This window comes from Lichenostomus cassidix, chromosome 4 (genome assembly GCF_008360975.1).
Source record: "Lichenostomus cassidix isolate B80296 chromosome 4, HeHo_3.0, whole genome shotgun sequence".
NCBI classification, from domain to species: Eukaryota; Metazoa; Chordata; class Aves; order Passeriformes; family Meliphagidae; genus Lichenostomus; species Lichenostomus cassidix.
Genome location: NC_139484.1, coordinates 63,683,405 through 63,697,234, shown reverse-complemented (window position 1 = coordinate 63,697,234; position 13,830 = coordinate 63,683,405). Strand labels below are relative to the sequence as shown.

Below are 13,830 nucleotides of genomic sequence, written 5' to 3'. Positions count from 1 at the left end.
TATAGGGTACTTATAGTTAATGTGCCTAAGCTGCACCAGAGGGTTTAAAGAGAGGTGAGAGCACTTTTCTCAGGTTTTACCATCTGGGTTTTGGCAGGTGGCAGGGGATTAAGTTATTTTTTTCCCTTGCTCTAAATTGCAAGAGATGATGGCTAGCAGAAGTGTTGAGTAGTGTTTCATCATTGATATGGGAACTTTTTCCAGATTTTTTGGCAAAAAATAAAATCCCAGTGTAATCTTCTAAAATTTATTAGAAAAAAAGTTTTGCATCTTTGAATTTAACTCAGGGTAATTTGTGGAGTGGGATCTTTAAATATTTTGTATTTTTGTTATACCATGTAAATCAAATAATTAGATTAATGCATTTTTATAGTACCTGAAGGCAAGGACTTAACACTGAAACTAGGCTTTGTTCTTCCATACTGTTATCTGTTGTGAAACTTCCCTTGCTTTTTGACAGTCACTTTGACTTGATGCATCATCATCTAAAAGAGACCTAAACCAGGTTGATTAACCTGAGGCTTTTCTCTACAGAGGTTTATTAAAATCACTCAGAAAAGTCTTAAGTGTAACTGTGACTTTGTCTTTTGTTAGTCTTGCATTGCATGGATCAGTTCCTGCTGCAGGTATGCACTGATGCATAGGTATGATAAAAGCAGGACAGACATCTTAACCCTGTGATAATGAACTGATTGGAATTTGTCTGCATCACTTAGTGATATCAGTTCTTCCATTAGGATGGGAAATACTGACTTGTTTACATGCTTCTTCAAGTACATACAAATGAAAGATAAGTTTGTTCTGTTCTTAAGTTGCTGTTAGATGCAACTTTTAGTCGAGTGTAGTTAATAAGATGTTTTCTGCATCTGGGAGGTGATGGTTTAGTGTTAAGGTGAGCTGCAGATAATCAAATAGCTTATCTGTTCCTATATTTGAAAGTACTCATTAATTTTTAAGCTGATATGTGCTTTGCAATAAAACTTAAGTATTGGCAGAAAAGGAATTTTAAATAAATGAGACTTCTAACAAGTCTCCTGATTTCAGTTTTCATTATAGTAGTAACCATGTGTCTAAAACTCAAAAGGCCTTTATGGTATGCCAGGAAGTTTGTAAGCTGGGGTAGCATAAACAAGTCCTCACCTTTAAAACAAAGCATGTAATACTTGAATGTTCAGTTGTTTGACTGTTGCAGCTTTTTCATGCAAACTCTGGGTTTACTACCAAATGGAGGAAAACTGAGGCCGTACAGTGAGAGGTTGAGCTCAGTTTTAGTGTTACCTCAATGTTTTAGGAATTTGAGTGTTGACTCTGCCTTACACAACTTGTGTATACTTGGCCTCTCCACTGACTTGGTATGATGTATATTAAAACAGGTATTTTCAGTGCAACTGAGGGATAAAGGACCACATATATGGTTTCCTGACTTTTTAAAAAAAACGTTCTGAGCATCAACTGCTAACATGTTGTCAGTTTTGGTATTTGAACCAATAAACAAACTTGTCTGAACTGTATTTATCAAACAGAAGTTTTGGTACGAGTTGACTTGATATCAAAAATATATAGCAATCTTGTCACTTAATGTCAGGAACGCTTCCTGAACCACAGTTGTTCAAAACTGTTCAAAATAGTCCAAAATCAGATACCAAGCTAGAAAAATGCAATCCATGCGCCATTCACCTTCAGTCTCTGGTAGTAATTCTGTTATTTTTAAACAAATGCATTGTGTTAAACTTAACTTGTCCCTGGAAAGACTTAGTGGTAAGGGTCCACCTACAGTTTGAATTAGTGCTCCTGGAAGAATTTACTGTTACATGGTGGGGTTTGCATTGAGCTGAGCAAAAGATTTCTAGCAGCACTCACTTGTGCTTTGTCTGTGTGTGTCTGTGCACTTGCAGAGCAAGATCTTAAGGCTTTGTTTTGGACAAGTATTTCTCTAGTGGAAAATTGGTCTGAAGAAGGGGGAACTGTTCCCAAGCTGATGGGGTAGTTTTCCCTTTTTTTCACATCCCCTCCCTTCCCTGGCAGAAGTGAACTTTATGGCCCCATTATAGAATCCCTTAAAATGCTAGTTATGATGGAGTTCCAGCATAACCCAATAATATAGGTGAGTCTGACATCTGTCAGTAACTAATGAGGGTAGCATTGGAATCAGGATTTGGAGTTTACTTCTCTAATTTCTCCTAAGTTTGACCCATCATATCAACTTAAATTGGACTTGAGGATTTAAAACAAAAAAAGGAAAGAGAACATGCAGGAGTTTTAAGAGAAGCTGGTACATGGATGTATGCTGCAGCAATTGGTGCATATGTGATTCAGTTGTTAAAGTAATTGTTTGCAGCTCATAGCAAAGTCATGAAGGAATAAGACTTTGGCTAAACTGCTCAGGATAGAACTTCTCTATAAAAATAGATGACACATAAATTGCAGGAAATGAAGTCAATATGGTCATGTTTTGAAGCCACAAGGGTCAAATCCTGTCCTGTGTTACTCTGGTGCATAATCAGTCCACTTAAACCTTGTTACTTGAGAGCAGAGATTGGCATGGAAAAGCAAAATTTGAAATGTCACTGATTGTTCAGAGTTTTGTGGAAGCACAGCTACACCTTTTTTTCATCTTGTCTAAATATATCTAGTTAGAAACTGAGAAACTTACTAAAACCCCTGGGGTTGGAGGTGCCTTTTGTTTATGTTGTTTCAGAGCTGATTGTAGTCTGTTAATTCCTCTGTCAGAGGAATAATACATCAGAAGGCTTTGACTACCCAGGGTGGTCTTTGTTTTTGGATCCTGAATGCTGAACACTGAGAGATGGTACTGCAAGCAATCATAGTCTTGTTAAGCAGCCTTCTTGTGCTGCTCCTTTTGTGCCTGTGTTTCTGTTCAGGGCTGTGTGTGTAGCTCATGTTAATGATGTGTGCATGCCTTCTCATTTCCCAGTTTAAAATGGGGAAAACTACATGCATCTTTCATCTGTATTAATTAGGTATGATTCCAATAAGGTCTTCATCAAATTATTTTGTCATATCACTAATGAAGATGGTAATATGCAGTTCAAGTTTCTTGCTTCCGCAGCCTGTGTTTCTTTTCTGAAAGGAAAGGTAATAGTTCTTGAATAGGAAAAGAGGGAATGACTCTGGCAAAGCATGAATCACTTCTGCTGGGAGAGAGCATTTGCTTACATTGTTTCCCTCTGTGTCCTTCTGCTACAAAACCAGATGTGTTTATCATCCCTGTGTGCACACAAGTGGTGCAGCTGTTTGTTCATCACACCATTGCTCATTAGTGCTGTTGGCTGATTGGATTTGCCAGACTGAAGCCTCTCGAGCTTATGCAGCTCAAGCAACACCAGAGGTCTAATTCCACATTGTCCAGCTCTTCAGTGTGTCCATAAGGTGAATAAACTCCCTATCTGTAATAGATGTGCTTAGGGTCGAGCAGGGAGTAGGAAAACAATTCTAGATGAAGGTGTGCAAAGAGAGTGGTTTACCTTAAGGCAGAAAAGTTTCTGTGGTACTGCAGAGACCCCTGACTGCAGCTGTTGCTGAAGCAAGACCAGAGCAAGAACCCCATCCCATCATCCAGGCTCTCTCCCTGCTCTTTCAGTGCCCTTTTGAATTTTTTTTTTCCGTAGTGCTTCTTTGCCTTTGAAGAAACCTCTGTTTTAACGTATCAGTGCATTTCAGATGAGCACTGCTGCTGTATCTAGTAATTGTCCTGTTTAACTTAAACTTCCTTTTCCCTAGCCCAAGTCTTGCGCTGTATTATGCAGCTGAACAAAGCAATGTCACTCTGTTCCATTTTGACTCTGTATTGATTATCAGCCAATTCAGAAGAGTTAAATCCACTGTGTGAGCCCTCTCTGGTGTAGCTAATGGCATAATTCATAGCATCTGTAGATATTAGTGCTTGCTGGACTGGTCCTAAGAATAGCTGAAACTTTCTCTGCTTAATTACATGCAGGTGAAATAGGTAGGCCTGATGTTTGCAGAGTGTAATTCCACAGTCTTACAATAAAAGCTGGCATGATTTATACTTACGCAGGGAAGGTAAAAGGTTGCAGTTCACAAATCCACTGAATTAGAAAATCTAAGAGGCTAACATCTTGATTAAAATTCCATATTGTGAACTTTCAAAAATGCAGTTTAATGTTGGCATGGGCTTTATAAAAGGGGAAAATTGCTATGTATATTCACCCTCTTCATGTTAGCACTAGTGTTGAATCATTTTCTTGACTGTGTTACATTAAGTACTGCATTGACTTGCTTAGGTTTCAATGTCTTTAAAAGCAAACAAAAGTTAACCCCTGAGATAAATGGTCTTGAACTTGGCAGAAGCTGCTAAACCCCAGCACTGAGTTTCCTGCACTAAATTGCCCCATCTGACTAAAATCTAATTTTTGAAGGAATAGCTACAAAATTACAGCAGTGGTTTGGCTGCTTAAATTCAGTTTAAACACTTCTAGGCTAACAAACTTTTCTGTAATCTGCCTAAATTCCTTAGTTTATTATGTTGCTGAATGTTGGAATATCACTGGGCACATGTGCTCTGTAAGCATGTGAGGGATGAGCTGATAGTTTTAAGGGGGCTGGAGATGCTCTCACTTGCTCAGATGATCTTTGCAAACCACTAAAAGGAAAAAAAAAACTTTGAGGGGATATTTAGTTTGGGTGTGAAATTTAATACCAAATGCACAGTGCCTATGATGAATAATTTTTACTCTTGAGTTTGGGGCAAGGGGGGGAGTAGGCACTGGGGTTGAACTCAATCCATGGTATTTGTAATCCCTGATGTATTTGGGATCTGCCATGCCTCCAACTTGGCTGTTTGGATTTTAATGTGATAGCAGTGAAGTTAATTGGGTCCTGCAAGTTTCCTAGCTAGGTGAGTAGGTTTCTTTACAGCTCTGAAGGCTGCAGTGCCTGAGTTCTGAAATCCCCTCACCAGTGCTGGAGACCCTGGCTGGATGCAGTGCTGCTCAGCAAGGGAACTGAACCCAAATTTCCCTTCCTGTCCCCCAGTCTTTGGGCATTTTATTTTTCTCACTTGGAGACTTTAACTGTTCCAGTGGTTTCTCTCAGTTACTTCACACAATGAGCAGCCTTGTATTCTGGCATATCTGAATATAATTAGACAAATTCAGCATTTCACTTAAACATTTCTCTAAGTCATTTTTTTTCAACAGCTCTAAATAAAAGGCCAAATTAAATCACAGGCTCTTGCAGCTTATAAACAAAACTTATAAGGATACTGTGGCACAATTTAGAATATGAGCATAAATATCTAGGCCAATAAATAGATCACCTTTCATGGTAGACTACACCAGAAAACTGCATGCTTAAATCTAGAACAGTCTGGCTAGTGGGAGATGAAAGCCTGTTACATCATGATGCTGTTTAGCATCTGATGTGAAATGAGTTGTTGGCAGTTTCCTCCCCTTTCTGGGCACCTACATGTAAAAAATTGAAGTAAACTTTGAAGATACAGCAGAGACAAAGCACTGAACAACTGTCATTTCAAGTCATAGCTAAATTGCTGTGTGTCAGCTTGTACTGATTTTTAGTTGGGTCTTTACCAAGTTTTACCTTATTTGACTACAAGAATTGCAGCTGTAATTTTTTCTCTGCTGGAAGGAGTGGTTATTATAGTTCAGTGTCTAATTACGTGGCAGAATGTTTGAGGTTGTTTGTTCTCTCTCATTCATACCAGTATTCTGGTTATTTTCTGATTCGTAGCTATAGATGACATTAACATTGCCTTTTTTAATATATAAAAGTACATGTCAAATTTCCAGGAAAATGAGGGATAACTGCAGAGACACAATAAGAGAACAGCATCTTTGATTCCCAAATGAATTTGATCAGAGATCCAATTTTGCCCATAAAGGTGTCAGGAATTTTCTTGGGATTTGATTGTTTACACATAATACATAGGTAGAAATGTTTTTGTTTGCTACTTGTTTTTTAACTTGGTGCAATAAAAAAAATTACTTCTCTTTTTATTTACTTCAAATGCATAACTTAAAAATCTGCAGTCGTTTTGGACCTGAAGGATTTTCCTAGGCACTTGAATTCGAAAATTTAATGTATTTCTACACCTTTTAATTTCTTGTTTGAACACTGAGAATTCTTTCCCACTTAACTTTGGGTTTTAACTTTTAGTGCATTAGCAAGCCTCAAGCACATAACATCATGGAGAATACTATACTGTTTTCCTCCTGTCAGCACCACTTTGTCCCAGCGAAGCAGCATTTCTACTCAGCTGCAAGTTTCTTAAAAGCAAAGGTTATCTGCAAACAGTGGAGTGTTCACAAAACTCTCAGTACAATTCAAGACAGAAAAGCCAGAGTCGAATGTCAAAAGATTTATTCTGAAGAAAGATTAATAGTTTGTTACATAAACACACCATTTTTTTCTCACTATTTTTCATTTTATGCATAGTAGAAGATTGCAGGGATTAGGACTGCGATGGGACATTTTTTAATCTGTACAACCAGTTGACATCTCTAATCATTTACAGTAGATACTATTCATATCTCCAACTTGAATTGTCACAGGTGAAGGTATTAATGCAAGTAATGAGGTGCATGAAGTGAAAATTCAGTTTACATGGAGGGATACCCTTCACATCTGTGTGTGGTTAGATGTGATGCCAGCCAGGTGGTGGTTTGTTGAAGGACAGTTCTCAGGGGGATTGTGAGTTGCTCAGCACCAGGCTTTGGTGTCAGTTCTTGTAAAGTCCTTCCTGAAGCCTCCCGTGTTAGCTTCACTGCATGGAGTCTCTTCAAATGATGAATTTGTCCCACGGTTGGATTTTGTTGTTGCTGAGACTCAACTGTGACCTCTTTGGGGACAGGTTGGTGTCCGAGACACAAACTCATTGTATTGTTTGTGATGCTTCTGATCTGAAGCTTGGCTATGAGTTAGCATCAGTAAAGGCATTAGTTATTGAGGCAGTCTCACTAACCTACAGGAAACAAAAGTCAAGGAGGTTAAGTAAGGACCTGTGAAGCTCTCAGAGGGAGAAAGAAGTGCAGCCCATCTAACTTGCCCCATCTCCATCAACTGGCTGGACACGGGGAAGGAGCGAAAAAGCTACATGTTGCTCCATGGCTGGGCTCTGTAACTTCAGTGTTTTGCTCTTGGATTAGATGCTGATACTCCAGGAAATTCCAGACTCTTCTCATCATGAGGACCACTGCACCATTACGTCTTTCATATCCCTGGTAGAGAGTCCTTAACAGTCAAGAAATCCTGTGTGCCAGTCTTGTCTCAAAGCAGCATCTCTTGTGCCATCAGAGGCAAAAGTCTCAGGATGGGACAGGAAACAAGGCAGATAACCAGCCTAATTAGTGTGATGAATTCCCTCTCTTCCTAAACCTGTGACTTCAGGGAGCAATCCTTGATGGTAACTGCTGCTGGGAAAGCAGTAGGATGGGCTCAGGGCTTGTGGTGCTTTTAGGCTTGCCCTGCTCCTCACTGTGTGCAGCTGCTACATCTGCACCTTTTCAGAGCAGCTGGATCTTCACCCCCACTCAGAGCAGAGGGGTGGACTTGAAGGATGATGGGGGCTTGGGGGAGAAGCTTGAGAACTGCTGCTCCCATTATACACTAGGTTTTCATGCACATAAATGTCTTATTTTTTCCCTTGACTACTGTAGCAAATGCTCTAGTTTTGTTAGTAAAACAAAAACAACCTTTTTATTGCTACTTATATTTGGAAAGTGATGTATTACGGGTTTCTGAACTGAAGGTTTAGTAAAGAGTATAGACATTAGCTTCCTTTCAAGCTGCTCTGGGCCTTTCTTGTTTGCTTTGTATGGCAAGGGTCTAGAGAGATTTCTTTTATTTCCTTCCCCACCATTGTTTTTGGTAAAAAGTTGGGTTTTTTTTTCTTAATATTCAGACATTTTATCGCCTCACTCCTTTTAAAACTCTAAAGTTCTTTTTCTTTTTTTCCATCACACAAAAGAATACTTTTAGCTGATTGAGTTCTATCCATTGCCAACTGTGGACTCTTTTGTCTTGCTAGTCCAGCATCCTTTATAAAATGAGGACCATTGAGCAAGTACTCGCAGGCTCCCCACTGTGCACAATTGTGCTTGAAAGGTGTGGTACTGTACCAGTGTAACAGGGAAAGCTGCAGTTCAGAGGGCCTGAATGCATTGCAATTTCTACCTTTTGCTTTGTGAAAGGAGCGGGATTGTGCTGCGAGATAATAAATCCACCTATTTTTAGTTTGGTGAGGTTGTGACAAGTGGGTGAACAAAGAACCAGTTGAATGCACTTGCTGTTGTGTTGAAACCGGCTAAAAGTTCCCATTCAAGTGGTTTCAGCACAGTACAGCTCACAGGCAATTTTCCATTTATGTACACAAACCTTCTAGAAAGACAGCTGTGTGGTTGGATTAATTTCTAGCAGTAAATTGAATAAAAGATATTTTGAAGGGGGACTTGGGAATTCCTTTCTAAAACACTGAAAGCAGAACTTTCAAAGCTTTTCTTTATTTGGTCCCTTTCCTTCCCAGTACCTACTATAAGTTTAAAGAACTGAAAATATTGTTCCCTATATGGAGGTAGAACACATCTTGTTGTGTTTTTCAAAGCAGTGAGTTAGACTAAGGATTAAAATGTACTTTAACTTTTTCTCCTTTTAAAAATATACTGGTTTGCTTTTAAGCAAATACGAGAGAAATTCACCTATTTCTACAACCTATTAGTTGTAGAAAGAAACTGAGATGTTCTCAGATGTTTATACTTGAATAAGTTGTGAGCTATGCAGAAGTGTTTTGAAAACAGGAATGTATGTTATACCAAAGCTCTTTTCATAGGGGAGTGAATTTGAAAATAGAAATCTCTTTGATCATGCAGGGTTATTTATCCTGTTGGTGTTGGTCACATGCAAAATTGGATATGGGCTTTAAACCATGGCTAACAAAGCCTTTGAATTCCTCCTGACAGAGCTGTGACCAACGGTAATTTTTTCTGAGAGCTGATCTTTGGATGCAGACCTTGGAGTTACATAAATCAGCTCCTAAATGAGGTCTTGTTTATCTGTTCAAACAAACTAGATTATCCCTTATAGATCGTTCTGGCCGGAAATGTATGACTTGTTAACTGATCATCTAACGTGTGTTGTAAGATATGAAAGCTTGTTTGAGCAGGAGAATAGCAGAACCAACTTCAGATCAGCAGAGACATGTTGCATTGATGTGTTAAATGTGGTGCAGGCTCAGGAAATGCTGCTGCAGTGCCTTCCCTATGGAGGGGTAGCAGTGATGGGGCCACCATCCCATCCCATCACTGCTGTTCACTCCTCAGCCCCACTGTGCTGTGACTGAGCTCCAAACCCTGAGTGCTCTGCTTCTTACCTTTTCCTGAGCTTTCCCTCCAGTGAACATTCCATGCAGATTTGATGTAGATGTGTTGAAGGAACTGTATGGACAGTGGGATTGTCTGCAAGGTGGCCCATATGTAACATCAACCTAAGGGCTCAGGCAAATCCCCTCACCCTAGTGAGATTTCCTCTTCTATCTAGCTGTATACAGACAAGGTTAATTCAAATTTCTTCCACATGTGTGAAGTTTTGTTTGAAAATGCCCAAAGATACAGGTAAGCCCCTTATGTGGGTGCTGATGTGCATTGGTGATGTAGGAGCCACTGCCCTGTGCTCTGGAAGAGCATCTGGAATACAGCATACTAGGAATGTTGCAATGTTCCCATTTCAAATAAACAAATACAAAATACTTAAGAAATGACAAATTGGGGGAGGAAGCTGGAAATGGGTGTGAAAGTTGGTCTTGTTCCCTGTGGATCTCCTTGTAATACAATGATTGCTGTGTGAGACTGGAGTCTCTTAACCAGTGAGAGACTGAAAATGAGCATGATATAACTCTGTCTTGCACCACCTCTGAGAGGAGCTCTGACTATTTCACCTTCCTCTCACTGCATGCTTGCATGAGGCACAATTTAGAAGTTTCTCATTTGTTAAAATGTAAGTTCTGCTCTCTGTGTATATTTTTTTTTTCCCCTTAAATGCTGTCTCTGGATTCTAGCCAAAGATCCCTTACAGCTCCATGAGAAGCTTAGGCATTTCTCCTTTATCTGTGGGACAGAGGTAGCACATTTACTGAGTGTTTCTTTTCTTTTGCCTCTGTGTAAATAAAGGCAAGTGCCCCTCTGTTTTTAATATCCTCTGAATTTAAACAGAATTGCTCCAAATCCTGAGCTCTTGTTCTACTAAAAGACAAACTAAGCTGACTGTGGAGTAAGATGCTCCCAGTAGAGGCTTGGGTTTCTTCTGTTTGAGATTACCCAGAAATGCCAGTTGTCCCGATGATCTCGCTGAGGTGACGCCTGAGGGCTCATTGTCTGCAGGGGAAATTAATTGTTGACCAGGCTGCAGTGCAGCTGTCTGACCTAAATGCTGGTGTTACCAAATGCTCTGCTCTGGATTTGCCAGAAACCCAATACAGGGAGCTGGATGGGTGTCACTGATTCCTCATGCAGTTGACCAAAGCTAGGTTTTTGTATCTTCCTGCGTAAAACAGGGGAGGGACTGTTTTTCTCATAAATGGCAATCAACATAGGCAAAATATCTGTGCAAAACCGGTAAATACCATTCTTCCTCTTTCTTCATGCCTCTCATTTCCAGGATTACTTTAAACACGTGGCACTCTTGAGTATATACACTCAAACCATTCAAGAATTTAAGGAATTTATTCTGTTTCTCCTGTCCAGTCCTGGTTAATATAGTCATGTTTTCTCTTTTTTTTTAATTGCAGACTTTAAAAAATTCCAAAAGTCTTTGCTCCCTTGACTATGAAGATGACGATGATGACACACAAATGAAGACAATTGTGTCATCCCCATGTGACTCAAATGATCTTATGAACATCATCACCCCTGGCTCCAGCCCGATGAAAGAGCAGCTGGATGAAGGGAGGCACCACGGGTCATGCCAGCGTAGCTTCAAAACAAGGGATTATAAGAAAGCAGACGCAGTGTGTGAAAGCGACGAGGACACGAGTGATTGTGAGAGCACTGAAGAAGGAATCTTCCCTCTAGACTGTGGGGACTTGGACCTAGAGCAGATCGAAAACAACTGAGACTCCAAGTTGTGTGCTAGAATCAGAATTGTTCTAAATTAAAGTGATAGAGGATTACCTTTGCCATGCATAATCCATGTCCCTGAATCTCTGTATTGCCTATCTTTGGGCCTGTGTTAGAAGAAATGTTTCAGGTGGGGGAAAAACGTGAACCATTGTTACCTGTTTAGTCTATCCGTCAATATGTGGATGACAACAACAAAAAAAAAGTAGGAGGTTAAATGTTATTTTGAACATTAAGGAATAATTTTGATTAAAAATTTCCTAACAAATATTTTGCATTTTTATGGCTTTTACAGTTCTGGAGAAAAAGCATCTCTATTTTGAAATGAATTTTCAGAAGGGCATTCTATAAAACTAAATCTGTCTACAGTGATTCTGGTGCGGGTCTATGTTGCTTTTGTTAAAGAGCTTAATGTGAAAAGTGAATTGCATAATGAAATTGGTAATAAACCTTCAGATAGAACTCTTAAATATCTGGTTGACAACTGGTCCAAAACACTTAACTGCCATCTTTGACAGTCTCTGGTTAAAAAACAACTTCATAACATGTACAAATGTTCTTTTCATACATTCAGGACTTTTTGATCAAAATATGGTAGAGACCTTAAAGGTTAACATTTTTCATTATTTTACTACTTGAATTGTTTTCTAGCCTGAAGCAATGCTAATTTAGGTGGGCTAAAACTGCAAGTAGCTGCCCACCTACTTGGTCATTATGTTTTCTGTGGTTCAAAAGAATGTACAAGAAGAGCACTTGAACTTTTAGACAGGGACTTTGTAATGATCAATTCCCCAGGAGGTGATCCCTTCAGCAATACTAGAAGGAAAATAGTCCTTGAATTAAATAAAATGACATTTTGCTTTGCACTTGTGTCTGTTTCTGGATTTTACTGGTGAAAAATGTGCAGTCTGTGCCAGATTCTGTAATGTGGTACTTATGTGCAGAATTGGGTGGAGGGGAAGGGCAGATTTCTGGTTATCTGAAACAAAAGTGACATCAGGTTTGTCTGGAGAGCTGCAGAATAACTCGTGCTGGATCCCCAAAGTGTCTCAATGATTACATACCCTGGAATCATCTCAAATGTCATACTGTACTCATTGCAGACTATTGCAACACAAGTTTGTTTTAATTCAGCTACAATAAGGAGTCTCCTCAACTAGGGAGAAATTGATCTCAGAATGATGTTAAATGGGACAGGAAAAGGGAAACTTAGATTATGGCATTTAAGTGCATTATGTTAGTGTGCTTAGATGAGCAAACTCCTACTGGAACTTGTGCCATAAAACCAAAATACAGCAACCTATTTTAAGTCAGCTAACAGAATATGATTAAAATATAAAAATAAAATCTTGAGGGATGTGTCAAAGGCTGTGGCAAGGTATGATACAGGATCCAGCCATGTGGTTAGGTTCAGCCTTTGATCATAAAGGGACCTGACCCTTAATTACTGAACAAGTGCACATAACTCAGAATCTAAAAATTTTAAAGTTTGTGTTATTCAGTAAGGTGCTTTCAACTTTTTTCTTATTTTTATAGCTCCCACTGCAAGTGGCAATGATCTGTGCTATTGATGCTGCTATGTGTGCGTAGTAAGGTGCAAGAACACTGCAGAGACTTGCTGGGTTCTTGATGTGTTACTGCATATTGTGTGGGAGAAGTGAAACTGCTCCCTGCTAACAAAAATCATTCTCCTTTTTCTGGATGAGTAAATAAAGGAGTTGCTGTTGGAGCAAAGACCTGAGTTCCTACAGAAGCTCCTGCTGAGTGTCTCACCCCACAGATGCTTGTTCTGAGGCAGCACAGAGCATGCAGGTGCTGGCACATACATTTGGAATAATCTCATGTGATGGAGGATCACCTTCCTTGGTGCTTCCTCCAGAAATAGTGAGGTATTACCCATGGAATTCATGAGTTCCCCTGATGGGTAGATGGGAAAGGTGCTGCAGTGTGGTGGTGAGACGCTGTGGGTAATGCAACAACCCAGCTCCCTCCTGGACTGCAGTTGCTGGCTGCAGAACTGCATTTCCTCTCTCTGTGTTCTTAATTGAGCAATAGAGGTAAGTAAAAGTGAATCAGCTTTAATGCAGGATTGCAGCAAAGGCCAATGGTACAACTGGGATCACTTAAAAGCTAATTTACCTATTTGAGAGCGCTAGTTAAAAGTGTAATGGCATGGAATGAGAAAGCTAATGTGGCAATCCATTTAGCTCTTCCTCCCCCAAGGAAGACAAGCTCCTGGAAGAAGTAAAAGAAGAAAATGCCTCAGAGGACACAACTAGAAGGAGGTTAAGATGTGCATTGTCAATGAAAAAATAACAAGAGCTGAAGCTCTTAATAAGATGGTGATAAAGCAAAGGCAAGAGTAGGCAAACTGATAATGTTTGTTCTAGCTCTGAAATATGGCCTACCTGGGCTGTTAATGAATTGCTTTCAGTTGTGCTGTTTTCAATCAACACAAAGATGCATTCCTACCCTAAGGAAGGGGTTTCCCCAGGGAAGTTACAGATACATTTGCTCATGGTGACAGGATTCAGTCTCCCGCTAAGCCAGCTGTTAAAACTCTAAATAGCCCTTTCATGGAAACAAACAGAAAGGAGTGGGTTTGGATACTGAAGAATGAATTTCATGACAGTAGGAAGTAGTAATTATCTAGTTTAGGCTCGTATTAGTCAGTGACAGGAAAATAAGCAGTTGAACAGCTGTGCAGTGACACTGGCAAATGAAG

At 39.7% G+C, this 13,830-nt stretch overlaps 1 protein-coding gene across 4 annotated transcripts in view; it reads left to right on the top strand.

The window, feature by feature from the left end:
- The window catches only part of FAM53A (family with sequence similarity 53 member A), a 70,490-nt gene extending 58,519 nt beyond the window's left edge, over positions 1-11,971 (top strand). For all 4 annotated transcript variants that reach the window (XM_085059597.1, XM_085059594.1, XM_085059595.1 and 1 more), the window contains exon 5: positions 10,778-11,971. In XM_085059597.1, coding sequence (XP_084915723.1) covers positions 10,778-11,101 — 324 coding nt within the window. In that variant the 3' untranslated portion in view covers positions 11,102-11,971. The remainder of the gene's footprint in view (positions 1-10,777) is intronic.
- Positions 11,972-13,830: the final 1,859 nt, after the last annotated feature.